We start from the raw sequence: 21,669 nt of genomic DNA on the forward strand, positions 1-21,669 counted from the left end.
GGTTCCGGGCCCCATCCCCATGAATCCGCACAGTTTTGAAACCACATATATTTTATACCTGCCAACTCTCACGCATTATGCGTGAGTCTCACGCCTGCAAACTGAAGACAACGATCTCACGGATCACGGACAATTTCTCACGCCTGACTAACAAATCCGGAAAAATTGTTCTTTAACACGTAATTATTAACGAAAATTCAATTCAATTTGCACTAAAATATGCCAAAAAAGTCGCTTAAAGATAACTCCCTGTCCTAATCAAATCAAAACATGCCAAAATTGTCGTCTTCTGAAATAGCTTTGGAAGTCCTCAAAAGTCGTCGGAACATCTCCGGACAGTTTCGGCTACGTTCGGAAGTCTTCGGAAAATCGTCGGAAATCTTCGGAACTGCTGGGACGTTTTTTTCGAAATCCCTGACATGACTTAATGAAAATCTCACGCATTTGACTCGAAAAACGTTGGCAGGTATATTTTTACCCTGCTACGTGTAGACGGGGCCTTATAAACCATTTAAAAACTTTGGAGAGCGGTTTCGATGAGCCAATTCACTGGTTTCGTGTGGACAGAAGGTCGATTCGTGTAAAAAAAAATATATGAGTTTTCAAAAATATACGGATTCGAGAGGAAAGGGCCTTATTTGCACAATACGGGTATAGCTGTTGCATTTGCCCGCTGGAATTTTCTACTGCCCTTGAGCTTACAAACAACTAGACGCAAAAAAACGGCGTGAGCTGGGGCTTTCATATAAAAGGTTCAAATAAAAAACGTCACCTAAGAAATCACAGCCTTCAAAGGCAACGTATATCAAAATAACAACAGACAATATCTGGAGACGATGCTTGCGTGACTATAACGCATTAGATTGCAGTAATTGTATAGCAGAGGTCATAAAAACAATAGAGGATAAAATCAATGACATCAAAGCAAAGAGCAAGAATATAGTTACACAAAAGCAGAAACCCATAAGGGGTTTCTGACAAAAGCTAATTGAAGTACTCAATTCATTTTCCGCTTCTTCTTTTGCAAAGCATGAACTAAGCTTCAATATGGAGGCATTTCTAATACCTTCGACAAGACTCTAGAGTTAATCAGACACCCTCTGTTCAAACTCCGTTGGTAGCTCACAACTTCGAAAGGGCTCCTTGATGAGGTTCACGCGAAAGATTTCGTTAGTAAACTGGTCTCGTCTGGTTGAACTGAACCCTTCGCTCGCCATGCATCTTTTACTGTAGGTCTAGAGATTACCAGCGTGTGCATTTGGTATAAAGATTTCACGTATAAGAAATGAAAGAACTCATTCTGGCGGTCACGGAGTTCTATACACTGAATACAGATGGCTTTGCTCACCTCAGCAGGCAAGTGGACATGTGTTCTCGTTAAGTCTGCTGGCCTATTTTACGCATACTGTTATGCGCACGCGCTATATGCGCAGGAGGGTAATTTGTACCAGAACAAAAAACGAAGCCTATTTTATAGCTCGGGCGTCGCCATGGAAACGCCCAAGCAATAAATTTGCGTTGATCTTAGATTACGTTAATTCAGACCCGGTCCACACGATTCCGGGCATTTTTAAAACCCAGATTATGTGGGAGGGGCTTTAAACCACTCTGGAGAGCAGTATTAAAGGGAGAAACTTCAACCAGTGTGCATTGCGGTCGTGCACTTCACCGAAATCATTTGCTGTAATACAAAAATTACGAACGTTCTGATCGTGTTTGAAAATCGGATTGTATCTTCACAACCTAAGAAAATAGCAGGCTGTGATACCCTTCTATAAAAGAAACATAGATACAATCCTGTTATCCAACGTTCGTAATTTCTGTATTACAGCAAATGATTTCGGTGAAGTGCACGCCCGCAATGCACACTGCAGTTTGGGTGAACGAATTGACTGGCTTCGCGTGGAAAAAGGCCGATTTTTTTTTTTTTTTTTTTTTTTTTTTAATTATTTATTTGCGTCACTTTATAATTACATTACTTACATATAAAGCATATAGATACATGATTACATTGCTACTATACAGTAATTACTTAACAGTCCAGATATATAATACAGAGTAGCGAAAGTTACTTAAGTACGCGCACACCCACACACGCACACACACGCACCACGCACGATTACTGATTATCCGCCTAGAAACGTCCTGAAAGGGCCCCTAGAGAGTTAGCGCGATTGCTGTTCTCCGTACATCTCAACAAAGGAAAAAAGACTAAAGATCATTTTCCTGGATAAACGCTCCCCATTTTGCATTGAAATTTCTTAAAGTCCCAGTTTTAATGGCATAACGTCTTTCATAATCAAGACAATTTAGAACGGTTCGAAAAAAGAGTTCCCATGAAGGGTTAAAGCCTTTTTGAGTGGAGAAATAGATGTGATACCTCGCGATTAAAAGTGCATGATGGAAAAGTAGGTTTGTAGTATCGTTCACGAGGCCTATGCAAGTCAAAAAGGAGAATTCTTCGTTAAGAAAGCAAGAGCTTTTTTTCATCCAGTTACTGATTTCATTCCAAAAGGATTTAACGAAAGGGCATTCCCAAAAGATGTGCAAAAGAGTTTCCGAGCTTTCTTTACAGAAACTGCATTGATCATTAGATTTGATTCCAATTTTAAAAAGGAAATAGTTCGTCGCCAATTTTCTATGCAGAAGTTTAAATTGAAATACACGTAATTTAGATTCGTTGGTACATAGGAAAGCAAGGGTATATGACTTACCCCAATCAATCGTTTCAAAGTCGCAAAAGTTGCAGTCTGTCAGCCATTTTTCCTGACTTTTACAAGGGATAGAGGCGGTTTGAGTTAGAAAAGATTTGTAAGCTAATTTACAGAAAGCTTCAGAGGATAATAGGCTTCTGGTGTCGGTTTTAGCACCGTTCATTTGTGGACAATGGTTTTTACGTTTTATATTCGAGATGGCACATATCACTCCGTGGTACTGTAGAAAGTGAGCTTTTATCGCAAACTTTTCCCTGAAAGTATCAAACGTTAAAAATTGTGAATCCTCTTCCAAAAGGTCATTTACGAAATAAATACCTGCCGTGGACCAGTTACGATAGTGGATAGGCTTGTTGTCAATACGTATAAGAGAGTTGTACCATATTGGTGTTTCGCCGAGGTTGGAAAGTTGTTTTTTAAAATTCAGAAGTGACCACGTTTCGATAAGCTCTTTAGTAAAGGGGTCTTCTATTCCCAGGGAGGCAACATCATCCGAATTAAGGTTACCTTGCAAAAGAAGGTTAATGTCGTGACTTATTAGGGAGAACTCTACAAACAGCTTCCATTTTCCTCTGTTATGAGGATCTAGGTATCGTTGAATCCATTTCGCTTTAAGAGCGCGATTGAAACATTGTAAATCTAGCATTTTGAGACCACCTTCGGCAAAGTCATTGATTATTTCTGTTCTTTTGACCTTATCTTGTTTGCCATCCCATAGGAACTTAAAGAAAACATCTTTTATTTCTTTAAGTTCATGATGCACCGATGGTAGAGGGGACAAGATGTAAACTAGCTGTGAAGCTAGCAAACTCTTAATGACCGTTATTTTCCCAAGAAGGGTTAATCTTCTGAATTGCCAAATATCAACTAACCTACAAATCTTTTCCTTTTTTTCTTCATAGTTCAGTGTTAAAGATTCGCCTTTAGTTGTAGAGAACCAGACCCCTAAGGCTTTAACTTTATTAACAGGCCACATAATATGTTGAAAACCTGGGATTACTCTTCTTTGCAAACGTGAAGAGCCAATCCAAAGAGCCTCTGTTTTTTCGTAATTGATTCGTAAACCAGAGATAGTTGCGAAAGAATCTAAAAGACTAAAAGACTGGTGAACTGAGTTGTCTGAGCCATCTAGGATCAAGGTTGTATCATCTGCGTACTGACTTAGTTTACATTCTGTGCCTAAAACACAAATGCCTTTGATTTGATCGTGGTTTCTTATCGCATTTCCTAGTATTTCAACACATAAAATGAATAAATACGGGGACAAAGGACAACCTTGTCTGACACCTCTAGTAAGATTGAAAAAGGCGGAAGACCAACCGTTATTTTGAATGCAGCTGCTTATATCGTTATAGAATAATTTAACCCAGGTAATCAAGGAGTCACCAAAGTTATAATAGCGGAGAGTTTTTTCAATAAAGTTCCATTCCAAAGTATCGAAGGCTTTCTCGAAATCTATAAAAAGTAAAAAGCCAGGGATGTTCTGGCTTTCAGCGTAAGTTATTATACTGTCTATTAACCTAACATTTTCACCAATTGATCTACCTTTGAGAAAGCCCGTTTGATCATTGTTTATCAAATCAGGTAAAACTTTTTTTATTCTTGCTGCAATTGCTTTTGTTGCAATTTTGTAGTCGCAGTTTAAAAGGCTTATAGGTCTCCAGTTTTTTAGATGCTGCAGCGGTTTGTCTTTCTTTGGTATCAGGGTTATCAATCCCCTGCGCTGCGAGATGGAAAGGTGACCCTGGGTAAAAGACGAGTTTAAAGCGGCGAGTAAAAAGGTAGACAAATCGTCCCAAAAAACTTTATAAAATTCTGCTGGAAAAACCGTCCGTCCCAGGCGATTTACCCGATTCCATTGTTTTTAGACTCTCTAAGCAAAAAAAAAGGCCGATTTGCGTAAAAAAAAATTTGTTTTCAAAAATATCCGGATTCGTGTGGCCGGGGCCTCAGTCAGTCATACAAAAATTATTATGAAACTAAGCGCGTGTTTACATGAGAAAACTCGCACCGGCGCGAGTTTCATACCGGGATGACTTTTTGATTTCGTGTCGCGTTTACATGATGATGGGTCATTTCATATGTCGGTTATCTAAAGGTGCACTTCATGCTGATAAAATACACGTGTGATTCAAAATCGCAAACATTACGCATGCACTACCCGTTCCAGTCCACCTGAAGTCCGATTTCACACCGAAAAGGGTGGTCGTTTCGCGTTTACATGATACCGTTGCGACATTTGGCACCGGAGTGAAATTCTCGATCCGGTACAACAAAGGGGGTGAACTCACGCCGTTGTGACTCGCGCCGGCATGACATTTTGTGGTGGTATCATGTAAACAAAGGTAAAGCCATGGGAGGGAACCGGAGTGAACTCGCGCCGGCGCAAAAGTGGCCCCGGTGTCATGTAATCACCCCCTAATGTTCTGTTCTACTGTAAGCCTTGAGACATTTTTTCCGGTCTAAACTCATTTCATGAGATACCTGACAGATATACTTTCTTTGACAACTTCGCCAAAAATATTAATTCCAATACTCCTGAGGCTCTACCTTCTTTCCCTATTATTTGCGCCACTCAGTTTAATTTATGTTTGTACTGAAAAAATACTAGCAAATGTAACCTTTTGTTCCCTTTATTAATTTTTTTAAAAGAGAAATGTATTTTAGACAGGTAATAACAAGAATTGATCGGAAAAAAACATCAGTAAACCTGATTGTTTTTGATATCGCGAACACAGACAATATTAACTAAAAGCAAAACATTACAATTTCCTCCGAGACAAGCAATAATCCAGGTGTGGATCTAATTAAATCAGTCTTACTTTAACATTCTAAACTGATCAACCCAGCAAATTTCCTCTTCTTGTTTCCCCGTTCATCTCCTTTTATTAAATCTAAATCTTGCCACTCAGCCCGGGGGGGGGGGGGGGGGGGGGGGTACTCCCTTATAAGGGCTTAATGGGGACATGCGGCCAGCCAGGGTATGTTTTTCGGGATTTTTGTCTTAAACAGGGTATCGAATTTATCATTTTTTGTCTTAATCAGGGTATCGATTTATTAATTTTTGTCTTAAAAAGGATAAATGTCTTAAACAGGGTATCAAAAATCGGAATTCTGTCTTAAACAGGGTAGGAAAATCAGCGATATTTGTCTTACACAGGGTCAGGCTATGAGGGGCCGCGCCGCACCTCCCCACCCAGGGATATATCGAGTACCCCCCCCCCCCCGGCCACTCGGATACCGTCTCAGTCAAAGAGGGAAGGATATTAATTAATTGATAGGCGTCATAGTGAAGTTGTTATCTACTGACGTAAACAGTGCCTTCGAGTGAAAAGTATCGACCTTTGGGGGCGCCGTTTAAAAAGCGCGGCAAATGAGATCATATCGTGATCAAGCGTGACACTTCCGCGATGAAACCGGAAACGATTTAAACAAATAAAAAACATATTAACGCATTTACAGTCGCTAAAAATGCGTCAGACGCCCGAAAGGATAAACCTTTGAGCGTTTTTATAAGTCCATTTGCGCTTCAAAGCTTTTGTTATTGCAGATAGCATGTTTAGTGCTTTTGGTGTGTGACAGGCGTTACCCTTTGGCAGCATCATATTACAATTGTGTAGCACGCGATATAAACAAATAATAAACACCGCCAACACGTTGGAGCAGATTGTTCGTGAAACTGGCAAGGGAGGGTGAATCAAGACTTCAAAAATTTACGCACATTTAAAAAGGGCACCCTATTCACAGAGCGCACGTCGATAACTACGAGACAAAAATGTCACTTTGGAGAAAGATCCTGTTGATTTATATGCTCGCCCACCAAATACCGAACACGTTGAACGGGACAAGTGTGGGTAGGTATTAACTTATTTCTAACACTAACACTATTCTATTAATAATCAATCTTTAATCTATCGACGCGCGCGACGACAAAAAGGTATCGAGACTCAAATCGTGCCCTTTAGTTCGAAAGTCCTATTAGCAATGAAATTTAAAGCAAATTAATTAACCAACGTTTGGAGAGTGTCGGAGAGTTAATCGTGGGAATATTAAACAAGAAAAAAAAAGCAGAATAAAAACTTTATAATTGACTGCACGCTTGACTATATCTGAGATGGCTTCGACCGTATCCTGACCCTCCTGAATATAAAAATATATTGTTTTGAGTGTCTAATTTGTATCTCCGTGTTACTGAAGGATGGGATTGTAGTTGCAGGGGTAAATCTCCAATAACATAATAATGAACAAATCATAGAACGGAACCCATCATTTCCTTGTAAAGAGTGTTTTGATACTTGACTTCTAAAAAAGTTAGGTATGATTTTTTTCATCAAAACTTATACATGCATGTAACTATATTAAATTAGTGGCATAAATCAGTGGTAAAAAAACCGCGGATGTATGACTATGACAGAAGCTAGTCACGTACTTAATCATCGACTATTTTGTTGTTCCGGGAAATTCTACACCACCCAAAAAAACTGTCATAGATTAATACAAGGTTTGAAGGCATTTTATGAAGCTTTATTAATACATAGGAGATATAATTTTTACTTAAGGGTAGAAACAGGACGTATGTTATTAAAAAATCGGCATCTATTGATATCAGGTTTTTGCATGTTTTTAAAGCTGCAAATTACACTTCACTTGAACAAACAGAGATCAGGGATAAATTGCATTCTAAAGCAGTGTCTAAAGGTGACATGTGCATGAAAAAGTTTGTCACTTTTAATAAAACATCCATTAAGAGCATTTGCGATCGTACATTGAGACGATAAAGCCCATAGTAGTACGTCAGTACCGCTCGATTTACCTTTAAATGATATCACAAGATTTTGATTTCTAGTCAGACTGTCAAAGCTGTACCTCGATTTTTCGCTAGAAGAAATATAAATGTCAAATCACCAAATACAAATACAAACAACTTCTGTCAAGATATAAAGCCGATTTATTCAAAAAGTTGATTAAGAAAAAATAAATTATTTGCAGTGCACTGGTCAATGTCGCCATCGAATGCAGTTTTACACTGCATTTGTTCCAACGCTGACGTGACCATTTTTTCCACTGTGAGCATGTGTGAGTGTAAATGTTAAAGGAAATCAGAACAAACAACCTTTCGACGGAAAGGAATTAAAGTCGTGTGTCTTCCCTAAACTGTAAGGGTCCGTTTTCTGCTCGATTATTTCATTTTTTGAAACTTTTATTTCTGCTGGAGCACATGGTATGTCAAAGATCCGGCAACTAGACTTTTGCGTTTTTCGTCAAGTTTTGCCGCCATGTTTAAACCACGTCTGTGAGTGCGAGGTTCGCCGGATTCAACAAGTGTAGATAACAAGAACAACAGCCTTTGCCATTAAATCAAACAAGAGAGAATTTTTACATTTTATGATGGTTAATGGAAAGAAACAAAATGAGAAAACTTGAGTTGGAAGTGTCGTTAGAAAGTGTGAGCATGTGTGAGTGTAAATGTTAAAGGGAATCAGAACAAACAACCTTTCGACGGAAAGGAATTAAAGTCGTGTGTCTCCCCTAAACTGTAAGGGTCCGTTTTCTGCTTGATTATTTCATTTTTTGAAACTTTTATTTCTACTGGAGCACATGGTATGTCAAAGATCCGGCAACTAGACTTTTGTGTTTTTCGTCAAGTTTTGCCGCCATGTTTAAACCACGTCTGTGAGTGCGAGGTTCGCCGGATTCAACAAGTGTAGATAACAAGAACAACAGCCTTAGGTATTAAATCAAACAAGGGAGAATTTTTACATTTTATGATGGCTAATGGAAACAAAAAAAATGGGGAAAGTTGGGGGTGTCGTAAGGAAGTTAATTTTGTTCATCGTAGCGTAGACTGTTCACAGTCCCCTATTTTTCCGTAAGATCGTCGAGATCGAGCGCTTTACGTTACGGACTGCCATCTTGAATGAGTGTCAACACTACTTAGAGCTATAATCCCCGAAGCTTGCCCCCTCGGTACATTTGAAAATCAAGATGGCCGCCATTAATGGTAAGACGCGCTATATCTCGACGATCTCACGGAAAAATGGGGGACTGTGAACAGTCTAATCTAGCGCAGTATAATCGTTTTTCGCAAGACGAAAACTGATTTGTATTCCAAGAAACATAACGTGTGGGCAAAGGCCATTGGAGGGGCGGGTATGATCAGAGGCTATTCTTAAAGAATTCAAATCCACTAGGAAAAATTAGACTCGCCTATATTTGACAAATTGGGCGAGCTGTAATATCGAGTAAGTTTTCGCTGCTGTCGCCGTCGTGTTGCTAAAGGAATAAGTGACCTGTTCTTAACTCTCGCAGTTGTGTTGCTTAAGAGCTCTACTTTCATTTTTTTTTCAGAACCTTCATCAAAACCAACACGAACGCCAGCAGCAACATCAGTCCGAACACGAACAGCAGCACTAAGCCTAAGCTCAAACTTAACGGCAACACCAACCGCAACAGCAACACTAAGCCTAAGCTCAAACTTAACAGCACCACCAACCGCAACAGCAGCATTAAGCCTAAGCTCAAACTTAACAGCAACACCAACCGCAACAGAAACACCAACCGAAACACCAACGCCAATACGAAAACCGGCTCCGATACCAAAGGCAACACCAAAACCAAAACCAAAATTGCGCTGCTTTTTGTGCTTTTCGGAAAATTCTTGGGAGCACTGTGACAAGACAAGTAGGGTGATCGACTGTAAACCCGGTTTCGATGAAGCCTGTCTTAAAATGACACAGAATGAATGGGAAAAGAAGAATGGAACCAAGACAGGCAAGGTACTCACACGCTACATGAAGTACTGTGCTAAGAGTGAACAGTGTTCCGACACTCAATGCAAAGAAATGGGATGGCAATGCAAGGTGGACTGTTGTACAGAAGACTTGTGTAATTCAAATGCTGCTGTTTTGACAACATCATCACACCATCACTACATCGTCACACTCATTCTGACTGCCGTCGTAGGCCTAGCAGCTGTACCATAAACAGAGTACTCGCGCACCATAGTCGTCTACTTGCTTTGTTCTTATTCACAAAAAGCTGGCATATTTATACGTCCTAAAACGTTCTTGAAAACTTTACCTCGGGTTAGCAGTTTTGGCTCATAGCGTCCTTAAGTTCAGAAGAGTGCAACACAATAGGTTTCATTTGTTTCAAGCATAAAGCATAGAATTCTAAAGAAAACCTAGTTGAACCGTTTTGTTCCGTAGTATGTCAAGTAGTTTCGATTCTTTCCAGTAGTTTAAGAGCTGTTAGGTACTCTATCAAAGATCCAAAACAGTAAAAAGGATACCCTATTACATTTACGGACCGACTACCTAAAAAACCACACCCTATCTGAAAAGCATAAATTTGAGAGTGCAGCCCCCGTATAAAACGACGTACTCAAACTATAATTTTTTCAACATGAGCAACCATCCAAAGGTGCTGGTATTCATCTCCGAAAATCTGTTTCTCAACGAAACTGTAACAGTCAAGTCAGTTCCCTCAGGCCTACGGTCTAGAACTGGAATTTATCAAGACACTGCAGTTACATTCATCTAACCGCTTCGCACCAAACCAACAACTTATTGGACTGAAAATATTCCACTCTTAGTGTTAATTACTGATGAAGCTATTACAAATATTCCTATAATTCCAGCTCCTTTAATCTTGCAGAAACAAAGAAACGCCTCAAACGAAACTGAGTTCCTCTAGGACAAAAGTCTTCCTTTCTGGATTTTCTGGCACAAAAACACTTCCTCCCTCTCTGTGAACCTCCGAACTATTTATTCAGTTTTTAAGTTTGTAAAGATTTTCATCCAGTCTGGTAATGTAACATTAAGTTAGGCGAGTAGATATAGAAAAATCAAAACAAAGAAAATAAAGAGCTGGAAACATCGAGATCATATGCAGATATTTCGTTTCGCTTAGTATCATTACTAAATTAAGACACACCATGTTAGAGTATAACTTCATAAAAGCATATGCACGGATCACTTAAAAGTGAATTGATATTACGTAACTTAAATAAATCTAGTGGACGCTAAATCAAGTGTCAGTCATAAAAATGAGTTATATTGTAGGTTTTGATCCAATTTCCAGCATTAATTTCACTGAAATTCATCAAGATTCCACTGGCGCACAATTTTTGTGAACATAAATGTTATAAATACCAAAAAAGGACGAAAACAGTATTGGAGGAGAGTTTCAATTCAGAGTTACTAGTTTCCTAAAACTGAAGATTGGCTACCTTTTACGTAGTTTAAGAAGTTACAATTTCGTATACCCTGAAACTACGGTAAAGTCAATCTTTTCATAAAGAAAATTAACGGAGGAAAGCTATTTAACTTAATTTATTGAGAGAGATAACCAAAATAATTCAGATTCTTCATCAAAATACATATAAAAGCTACAATTAAAAACGAGTTGTGCTAAGAAAAGGATGTAGATTGCGCGCGCTGGCGGATTTTGCTGCCTGTATATGCCGTTGTAAAAGACTTGAGGCAATTTTTTTTTTTCATTCGCTTCCTGTCTCAGTAGTAGAACCTAAATGTGTTATTAATCCGAGCGATTGTCGTACGCTTTTTAGTGAAATTTCTTTCAGTCCTGAGAAAGCGTCCCTTGAAAAACTCCGCCATAAAGCCGTGTCGCATTCGCGTATAAATTGACGCGTATGCATTGAGGGTATAACCCATGCGTGGGCCAAAACTAGTTTTTTTTTAGTTTTATTTTAAATAAAAGAGCACGAGGTTTCTGTGCAGTTTTGTTATTATATCACGCATTTGCAAATACCGCATAATCGTTCATTTCCGTTTTGAGCAGCTAATTACAACACCTGCGATTCGTATTAGATAAACTACTTTGTATCACAATCATATCATTTGAATAAGTACATAAGGCCCGGTTCAAACGTCGAACTTTACATGTGCCCGAACCTAATACCTATTTAGGTCGACCCAAACTATTAAGTTCGACTGTTGATTCAGAACTTTACATGTGCCGAACCTAAAACGTGGCGAAAAGAAATATCATCCTTACTGCTTAACATAGGGAAATAAAACGTCGAATTTTACATGTGCCGAACCTAATTATTAGGTTCGGCACATGTAAAATGTGCCGAAAAATCAAGAAAACCAAAACAAGAATTTCCAGGGTTGGTGAATTTTACTTTTTTTCAGTTTATTTCCCTAATTTAAGCAGTAAGGATATTTCTTTTCGCCACGAAAAAGGTTCGGCACATGTAAAGTTCGACCGTCTGAATCAACAGTCGAACTTAATAGTTTGGATCGACCTAAATAGGTATTAGGTCGGCACATGTAAAGGTCGACGTTTGAACCGGGCCTTAAAGCAGTAAGTTTCCACTGTCAGTGTTATCAGGCTGTAACCGGTAAAATTTATGGCCTGAAGCAACACTTCTTACTGCCTCAGTGCAACCGCTTGAAGGTTTACTAAAATTTAAAAAAGTAGATTTTGAAAAAAGGAAGTTGTGATCTGATCCGATTCTCCCAAGGAAAATGAATAGATATGGAAAAGTACTAAAGTATACACAGCTTTCCTTTTTATGGGCCATGCATTTTGGAAAGAGAACATTGCAGACAGTGTAAAATTATTGAGATCGAACGTTTGAAATTGTTGTCTTAAAATAACAACGACCGATTTGCGTATAATAGGTCTTAGAATGAGGGAATGATGTTTCAGAGAACTTAGCTCCTCAATTTCCCCGCGAGGGCGGGGCCTTGTCCCTCACGCCACTACCCCCTCCTCTCCCCCACCCCCGAGATATTTTTTGCCTTACTGGCCATGAATGGTCCCTTACCTACTAAGCTAAAATTTAGGGAGAACACTGATTGTACTCACATGATACGCCAAAGCCTAAACAAATGACCTCTGATGTGAGATAGTGGACACGGGTGCTTATCTACAAGAGCCATGTACTCATCAGACATCTGCCAAACAGGAGGATGCTTTCCACTGAAAAGAGCTGGGTTACTCAAATTTCCCTCTGCAAGGAATAAAAAAAAACCGGTAAATTTCCAGAGGTAAAAAACTATCCTGAAAGTTACGCAAATTATAACTAAAATCCCTAACGTAACGACCTTCAGAAATCAGAATCCAACGAACGGAGAAAGCAGCGATAAGAAGAACTTAAAGGGGCTCGGTGTAAGGGCTGTTTGGTTCATTTTGTTAATTCTGCCAACTATGCTTTTTTATAGTCTGCTACACAGCCGCTTTTGTTATCGTCACGCAACGCTCCTCCCCTCTTTTCAATCTCCTCCTCCTCCTCCTCTTTTCAATCTTAACATACTGTAAATCCTCTAAGTTCCCCGGAGAGCTTATTTATTTATTTCAAGCCCATTTGATGGAGGGCTTAATAGAGACGGGGAGGCTTATTTGAGAGGGGGGTTTATTTAATTACACAAAGACAATGGTATCAGTCTTATTTTTCTTTGCAAAGCTAAGTTACTGCACGCGAAACCTAAGCACGCGAGCGGCAAAGCCGCGAGTAATACATAACGTCGTGGTTTGGAATCGCGCTGGCTGAGATAAGAACTAGACGGATTTTAAGAGAAAAGGAGGACTGCAAGCAGTCTATTCTCCATAAAGAACTAGAAAACAAAGTGAAAAAGCTCAGGTACAAGAAGTTGGAGGTCATGCAGCCGAGGATCAACAACAAAGGCGAACTTCCAGTTGGTGAAGTACACCATTCTGGATCAGTCCACACGAAGTTTTACAGTCGTGATTGATTTATACAGTCTATCATTTATGAGTGAAGAATAATTAGGAGTGGGGAGGGAGGGAGGGGGTTAAAAGAGAGGAGGGGGCTTATTAACTTTCTTCCCCTGAAAAGGGGGGGGGGGGGGGTATTAGAGTGGGGAAGTTTATTTGAAAGGGGGGTGGGGCTTAAAAGAGGATTTTTAGTTCGGTGATGCAAGTCTTTCACTACTGTGATCGAATTCGATTTACATTTTTTTGCTGTACATATACAGTAATTAGCTTTATAGAGATTTTTTTTCTTTTTAGTTCCTTTTTTTCTGAAATCGTCCAATTTTTCCCTTCTAAACCAGTTACCCTAAGTATAGATTTCTGGATTTATTAGCTGAAATAAAGTTTACTGTTTTAAGTAAATTAAAAAAAGTATATAAACGGACGCTTCACTTTTTAGGCTTAACCGGTACAAATGAGTCATTATTTGACAGGATACAATGTCAACATAATTGTCCCGGACAATGAAAGTAGACAGTGCACAGATAACCAGTGTCCGTAGAGCGGGGTTGACGTTGTTCTTATGCACCTATCAATGTAAATCCCGTGGGGGGGGAGTGCGGGCCAGGGGCGGGGATTTGATGCCTGAGACTATCCCCCTGTCGGGCTTTTGATCGTGCGAAGCGACTCCGGGGTCGGGACATTTGACTTTGACCGATAGAAGCCTGGTATCAATTCAGAAGCGGTAACCAAGTCCGTCCCTCGAGGCTTTCTGAAAGTCACGCTGTTGGAAAAAGTTATGAAGTTTTTATTTGTTTTAATGGCCATAATCCGATACTTTACACTGTCATCTAAACACATAATGTCTATTTTGAGAAAGTTTTTATCTTCAAGTTCTTATCTGATTGTAAACCTCGATTGAAATCGAATTCTACCATGAAAGTCAGAGGATTTTTAGAGGTCACTGATCCGACCTGTTCCGACACGTTGAGCCGATGTTATAAAGCATTTTACGTTTCATTAATATAATAGCACGGTCAATCTTCCTGGAGTGATTATGTTGTTCAAAATAAGAGATGCTAGTGGAGAGAGAAAATACTTAATTACAGCGAGTAATTTAACGGAGCCTACGTTAACCTTAAGTAAAAGTAGTAAGAACGTACTTTTGAAATGTTCTTTCATTCGTTTTATATAGTATTATAGTATTGTTTGTTCACATTTTTCCCCTGGGGTGGGGTTTTTTTGACACTTTTGATTGACCTTTCGTTTCCCACCCTGGGGAATTTGATCAAAAAATTTTAAAATTTGTCAAATCCCCACCCCTTGCCCGCACTCCCCCCCCCCCCCCCCCCCCCTCCACGGGGTTTACATTGAGAGGTGCATTAGTAACCAGTGTCCGTATTAAGCTAGTTGATTTTAGGACCAATATGTGAGCTTTTCGTCGGGACAAACAAGATCGGCTACGAGAGGCTTTTCAGGTAGAAAGTAGAATTTTCTGAAGTTGAGAAAATATCGCTTAACTTTGTGATCTAAAGCAAATCGTGCAGGTTTTTCCACCTGTTTCTGGAACAAAAACCTTAGAATATAAAATGAGCTTTAGGCTGTAAAGGTGCGAAGAACAGCGTATTCAGAATTTCCTCTGTTCGGTAATCTTACGCAAAGGAGAGCGAGCTGTCCAAATACTTTTGGTTGTAACTCGTACACGACAATAACCCTTTCAAGTTATGAATATATGAAAATCATATATATGAGAACTGCGGGGTGAAGAATTATATGAAAGAAGATCATCGCAGTAATAGACGCAACTTTTGCAGTTGCGAAAAGAAAGCCTGAAAATATTCAGGCTTGTACGAGATTCGAACCCTTGACCTCTGCGATACCGGTGCAGCACTCTAGCTACCAATTGAGCTAATAAGCCAACTGGGAGCAGGTCACTGAATCGCTCAATTGGTAGAACGCTGCACCGGTATCGCAAAGGGCAAGGGTTCGAATCTCGTACAAGCCTCAATTTTTTCACGATTTCTTTTCGCAACTGCAAAAGTTACATCTATAACTGCGATGATCTTCTTTCATATAACCCTTTCAGTAAGAGCTTGAAGTTCTGCCTATAATTGAATGAGTCAAGACCAGCAATAAAATGACATGTTCCTGAACGAAGTAAAGATCTACGTGATTTAAAGATCCCGGTTGGTAGCAGGGCACCTCTCGCTCAACCATAGAGCTTAATTAATTCACCAGGTCTACTGTATGTGCTATCCAGCTGATTGACAGCCAAAATTATTAGAACCATTACATAATTTTGGAAGGATTGGTAGCAAGACAAAGGTTTTTACCGCATATACACACTCACAAAACTTCTTTACTTAAACAGAACAACGCTCTATGCAGTCATTTCGATCTGTAAAACAAATATGTAACCTCCCCCCCCGGAGGGGGGGGAAGCGGCACTACTGGGAATACTTGGTGGGGGTGTGCTGCCCGGTTCCCGAAATCCAGACCCTATTTCAGAGTACTTTAAAATCCATACCCGTTGACAGACCTGGCCTCTAAGAAAATGATTGTCATCATTACTTACATTGGAACGCCAACAAATTTCTTCAAAGCCATTTCAAATTCGAATATTACTCTTTCTTTCTTATTCATTTGGAATTGAAACGACAAATACGTCCATACATTTCCGTAATCAGACCCAAACGGAGCAAAAACCATACCCTTTGGGGCGGCACATTGATACCTATATAGCTTATATAAGGGAGTACCCCCCGGGTGTGTAACAGACCTGCAGTCATGACTCCATCCACTCCTGAATATGCCATACATTGTTCCACATCCTGCAGATATCTTATGTTACCATTGGCAAACACAGGAATGGATACATTTTCTCTGTTGAATGCAAAGAAAGATAACATAAGATCCAAATTGTAATTGAAGTGAATTGGCAAAAGAGTTTAAATCCTTGGTACTTGCGGTTGTATGCCTAAATGCAAATAAGATTCATCCCGGTGGGTGTGAGATCTGCATTGCGCGCAATGAGAATAGTGTAGGATACAACACGATTCTAGCCTGCCAACAAGCTGTCCATTTTGAGTGCTCATGAGTGACCTCTCATGCTATCTCCCAAAAACCTCCTCGCAGACTTCGGAATTTGCGTGCAATTTCCTTTTTTGAACAAAGCTGTAAGCTACCAATACGTATGCATTATGGTCAACATATAATAATTAAATATTAACCATAATACTCCTCCTATCCACTCTTCAGCATTTGGTCCACAAAAACACCGTTTGATGAGTTAGTCAAGCCAGGTTCTGATCACCACGTATTACGTCAAAAAGAAGAAAACTTTCAGGTTAATGTTAAACGGTTTTTTGCCTTTTTCTCTGGTGTCCATAAACTAAATTGTGCTCATTATGGTATGGTTTAAAAGATCTCTTCACTCTGCCCAAGTTAGCGTGGACAAAGTTGTCCTTGACAATTAAAACAGACGACGTCACAAGCAGTGGAAAGAACGTGGATCCGCACGGGTGGTTACGGCCGACTCAGGGGCGAATGGGTTAATAATTTTTTGGGGGCTTGTCTAGCCTGCCAGCATATGATTATAAGCATTATTTAGTCAAGCAAAAATGAATCTCTCACATAGCCTTCATAGCAGTCGCTTGGAAGTATTTGGGCACAAGGAAGAACGGAGGGGAGAAGGAGCTCCCTCTCCCCCGCATTTCTCCCTCTCGCGTGTCGGTTCTTTCTTGCGCCCAAATACCTCCAAGCACCTGCTACGCAGGCCATCTCTCACACGTTGCACAAGACTTTGATTTTCACCTACTTTATTGCTTTAATTATATCCCAATTAGCCAGTCCAGTGTTTGGGCCCTTCTGATCTCTTGTTCTTCCATGGACAGTCAATATCTACAAAAGAACAAACCAGTAGACTACTGAGTACTGACTGAGACATGGAACTGAGCAGTGAGTGAGGAACAAGGGTAACATGGTCCTTACTCCTAAGATGGCACCAAATTACCTTGACCTCTAGAAACCACATTCAGTGACCAGCAGTTTTGGTGAAAACAAGGGTTTTGTAGGGGTGCTAAGTTTTGCAGGTTCACAACTCTGATTTCAGTGGATGTTATTGTGTGGTTCGTGTTACCAAGGGAGAGAGGACTTCACTGCACCATAAGAGTGACGGGAGTACTAAAGTGGAACCCAGATAAGTCAAACTAACTCAAACTCAGATATATCGAACTGCCTGCTCCATTAGGTAACTTGAACTAAGTTCCATATCCCTTGGATTTCACCTCACTTTTCAGTCGGTTTTTCTCGATTGACTCAAACTCAGATAACTCAAATTCCCCACTAAATTGAAATAAATCTCCTTTCCCTTCACCAAAAGTTCAATGCAATTTACCCAATAACTCGAAGTCTGGTTCTTGTAACACCACTCGGATGCCATTCCATTAGCTCTTCTGGTTGTTTAATCAATAACAGTTGGCAGCATTTTAAATATTCTTCTCATTCAACGACAGTCAACAATGCAAACTGAGTGCACGGGACATGAAAAATCGTTAAAAATCTCACATACCTGGCAGCCTGCTTTCTCTAACATTTTTGCATACTTCACTGTCTTTTCCAAATCTTCAAAGACTCGAATTTTACAGGTTACAGGAATCATCAGCTTCTCATTCAGTAAACTTACTGTAAATAAGACAAAGTTGTATAATACGATAATGAACAGAGAGGTAATCTAATCATGAAAATCAATGCCTGCAAACCCTAAATAACTACACTTTGAAAATTAGAGATATAAATATACACTTAGGTAAAAGGTACTTAAAAGTGGCACAAAGAACACACACAGACAAAAAAATTAATATTGAATAGCTATAGCTAACTCCTTTGAAGAAACAATGAGACAGTATATATTTCAAATAATTATTCCCATGTATGAAAGAAACAGCATTATAATGTTGTAATCTATCCTTCTCAAAAAAGATACTATACCATGTTTTTTAAAAGAAAAACATATTGTGTACATCATAATTTCATTTTATTATTAGCTTCACACTCAACTAAGCACATTCTCACAAAGCAATATACAGCTATTTTGAGAAAGATTGTCGAAAAAAATATGCCCACAACAATCCTGAAAGGTATGATCAACAAACTGTTCCTGACACTGTAGCTGTCAAATCTTCTATTGTTGCTTTCTAGCACTCGCAAACATACATCCATGGCCTCTCGTGCCATTTTTTCAAATTTCTTAGAAGAACAGTGAAGTCAAAACTATCCACAATATTTTTTGAGATTGTCACGTGCACTTTTTCTGACAACCTTTCTCGAAATAGCTGTATGTACGAAGAATTTGATATTTAGCACTCAGAAAAATAACAATCCATAAAACTTGATTAACTAAAACTTACCCATGGAAGCTATTAATTCCCACTTATCCTGCAAAAATGCTCCATAATTACCTAAAAAGCAAAATAAAAATATTTTATTGATTTATCAAGCTACCACCTCTATACTTTTATGACCAACTCTGGTACTCTGCCCAAAACTTACATTGACCTGATTGTTGCTATTGAGTTTAAGTTTGACTGTATTTTCTTTCTACATACCTCGTTTTGCTATTATCTGTGGACATCCAAGGTTCAGATCAACCCCATCACAGTATGGTTCTACAAGCTGGGCTGCTTTCAGAAATGTTTCAGGGTCATTAGAACAAAACTGCAAAGTAAAAGTCAAAGGTTTTCTTTATTTAACTTAAATGCTAAACTTAGGATCAGTAATTAACACTCACATCTCCTTCAAAGAGCATTTCAGTGATTCCAACTTTCTTTCTTTAAGCCAAATTGGTAACATTGGCTACATGCGAGTTTCTTATCTACACACTTCATTTGTTATCTAATGGCAAAGCAAAAGAAAATACTTCCACCTTCAGCAGGGGACAGATGTTAAAGAAAAAGAAGTATACAAAAAGATCTTTTTCCTAGCAGGACTTTTCGATACTTTACTCAAGGTAACAGCCTCAGTACAATGGCAGCAAACCCAAGTGAATTTGTAAATATGAACGTGTAGAGCACAAGCGACATGGCAAAATAAATGAAATGAAAAAATAAAAGTGAAAATCAGTAGCTACCAACACATTACAAGCCCTTTCTTACAGAAGCTGTTGCCTGTTCCAGGCTTTCTGTTCGTTGGGACAAGTGAAAAGTATTTAGCAAGTCTGGAAAAAAAAAGGAAGAAAGAGGAAGGGCCCTGTCTCTTCCCATTCCTAGGCATATTTTTTCATTGCATGTTTGCTTTTGCTTTTTCCCTTATTCTAACTGACTATAACCACTGTGATGGGCAATCATCTCCAGGGTTTTTGGTAGCATTTGGAAGTACTAGATGCAGAGGCTTAGTTAGCCACCAAAGGCCTGTTCACAGGCTAAAGCTCAGGTGGCAGACATGTACTGTCTGTGCTGCAGGCGCAATGTTTAATAATGGAGGCACAAACTTCCAGAGGGGACCATGGGCAGCTCCCCCGGGAAATTTTTGAAACTGGACCCTCTAAAATGCAATTTCCTGCATTCCCTGGACAAACTGGTTGACCGTAAAGGTCTTTTAAGGGTCAAATCTATCTTTCACTAATAAATGAAAAAAAGAAACAATTTTCACATTTAAAAACTAATTATTTGTGGTGAACTCATTGCCATAACATGTCAATGGACTTTGCATCTGATGTCTTAGCCTGGGACCAGGCTCCACAGCGGGGAAAAAAGGCAAATAACAAAAATAGCAAAAATATCGAAGAGCAAAGCGAGCCTCGTGGTGGTCTGGGAAGGGGGAAATGGCGGCGGAGCCTGGAGACATGCCTTTGATGCTGTCATTCCATGATACCAGATTCTGGTATCATGCTCTGATTGGTCAAATGTCCTCATGTTGACAGATTCGCAGTGCGGTTGACAGTATTGCGCTCTTTCAATGTCACGTTCCTGCTATTTCGGCAGAAGATTTTTTAAAAGACAAATTTTGAGCAAGCAATACAAATTTCTTTGCAAGACTTTTCGCTTATCCCTGCTCCAAGAAGAGCAAAAAATATGCCTGTGATCGGTTGCAAAAAGAAAAACTAAGCATTCAACAAATAAAGCTTTTCTTGCACTTTCCAGTGATAAACTACAGTCACATTTACAAAGAAATGGACTTATAAACCGACGTTCAAATGGCACCGCATTACAATCACGCTCCTGGCAAGAGCGTGATAAAACCCAGAAATCAAGAATGACTATGGCTAAAAGCCATGCATGCAAGAAAGAAACCTCTGCTCGCAGGCTAGTACAAAGATAACGGCGGTTGAGGAAAATCAGGGAAATGATAATTTAATACTGACTTTTAAACGATTTTGACAGAGAAACTACCTTGTAAAACGAACAACAAATTGACAACAGGAATACACTCAAACTTAATAGTCTGTCGCATAATGTGCTAAACTTACACATTTTTTCCCCTGTGGAGTATAAACTCTACCAATGGCAATATTTTGTAAGCTATGTAAACCCCAATTATGACACAAACTGTGAACTTGAGGAATCTCTTTGGGAATCTATTCAGCTTTTCCCTGTGTTCTTCCGACCGATCACACACGTTACATTTTCCTCTGAAATGCCCTTATTTCTCTACGCGGAAGTTGGTGTCAGTCCAGTTGGCAATTGAAGTTCAGTAGATCTCTTCGCTTGCACTCTTATTTCATCTCAAATTCATATATATTTTTTTTACAAAAGCGACATAATAAGCTCATGCTGACATCTGTGATGTAAACTTGAGGTGTTGGCATTTCAATGAAAAGTTAATTGTTGGAGGGTGGATCGATGGCAAAGGCATGTCTCCAGGCTCCGCCACCCTTTCCTCTCCCCAGATTACCTCTAAGCTCGCTTTGCTCGCCAACTATTTTTTTTCCTTTTTACCCCAAATCGGAGCCTGGTCCCAGACTATTGATGTCTGGCCTGAAACAAAACCTCTGCCCCTCTGTGGATATATTTATCAAGTTAAATTAATTTTAGATTTAGAACTAAGAGCTCAGAACAGGTTCCCTGCTAACAGAGGCCTTTTTTCCCCTGGTATTTGGCAGGCAGGAGTAAAAGAGACTGCCCACCAAATACTAGCGACCTGTGCAAGCAGGGAACAGAACAGGCTAAAAAAGCCAACTTTTTCTTGCCACAACCATTGAGAAACACGTAATACGTTAACTTTGTAACTGGGACAACGTAGCAAAGCAGGTACAGACGTACTGCAGAATACTCCG

General features: G+C 39.5%; 2 protein-coding genes across 4 annotated transcripts in view; one reads left to right on the plus strand and one right to left on the minus strand.

Moving 5' to 3' along the window:
• LOC140941753 (tRNA-dihydrouridine(16/17) synthase [NAD(P)(+)]-like) overlaps positions 1–21,669 on the minus strand; it is a 75,823-nt gene that overhangs the window by 53,608 nt on the left and 546 nt on the right. For all 3 annotated transcript variants that reach the window (XM_073390768.1, XM_073390767.1, XM_073390766.1), the window contains exons 2-7: positions 19,004–19,112; positions 18,806–18,856; positions 17,968–18,080; positions 17,215–17,297; positions 16,177–16,280; positions 12,552–12,696 (exon numbers count right to left, since the gene is read on the minus strand). In XM_073390768.1, the coding sequence (XP_073246869.1) occupies positions 12,552–12,696; positions 16,177–16,280; positions 17,215–17,297; positions 17,968–18,080; positions 18,806–18,856; positions 19,004–19,112 (605 nt within the window). The remainder of the gene's footprint in view (positions 1–12,551; positions 12,697–16,176; positions 16,281–17,214; positions 17,298–17,967; positions 18,081–18,805; positions 18,857–19,003; positions 19,113–21,669) is intronic.
• Positions 6,038–10,347, plus strand: LOC140941608 (uncharacterized). The gene is made up of 2 exons (XM_073390628.1): positions 6,038–6,568; positions 9,063–10,347. The coding sequence occupies exons 1-2, from the start codon at positions 6,490–6,492 to the stop codon at positions 9,695–9,697; spliced, it is 714 nt and encodes a 237-aa protein (XP_073246729.1). The 5' UTR covers positions 6,038–6,489; the 3' UTR covers positions 9,698–10,347.

This window comes from Porites lutea, chromosome 6, assembly GCF_958299795.1.
Source record: "Porites lutea chromosome 6, jaPorLute2.1, whole genome shotgun sequence".
In the NCBI taxonomy this organism is placed as follows: Eukaryota; Metazoa; Cnidaria; class Anthozoa; order Scleractinia; family Poritidae; genus Porites; species Porites lutea.

Excerpts from the sequence above, each read along its gene's own strand:
- LOC140941608 (XM_073390628.1), top strand. The coding sequence starts at position 6,490 with ATGTCACTTTGGAGAAAGATCCTGTTGATTTATATGCTCGCCCACCAA. Across the intron at positions 6,569-9,062 it reads GTTGAACGGGACAAGTGTGG|AACCTTCATCAAAACCAACA; the intron begins GTAGGTATTAAC and ends TTTTTTTTTCAG.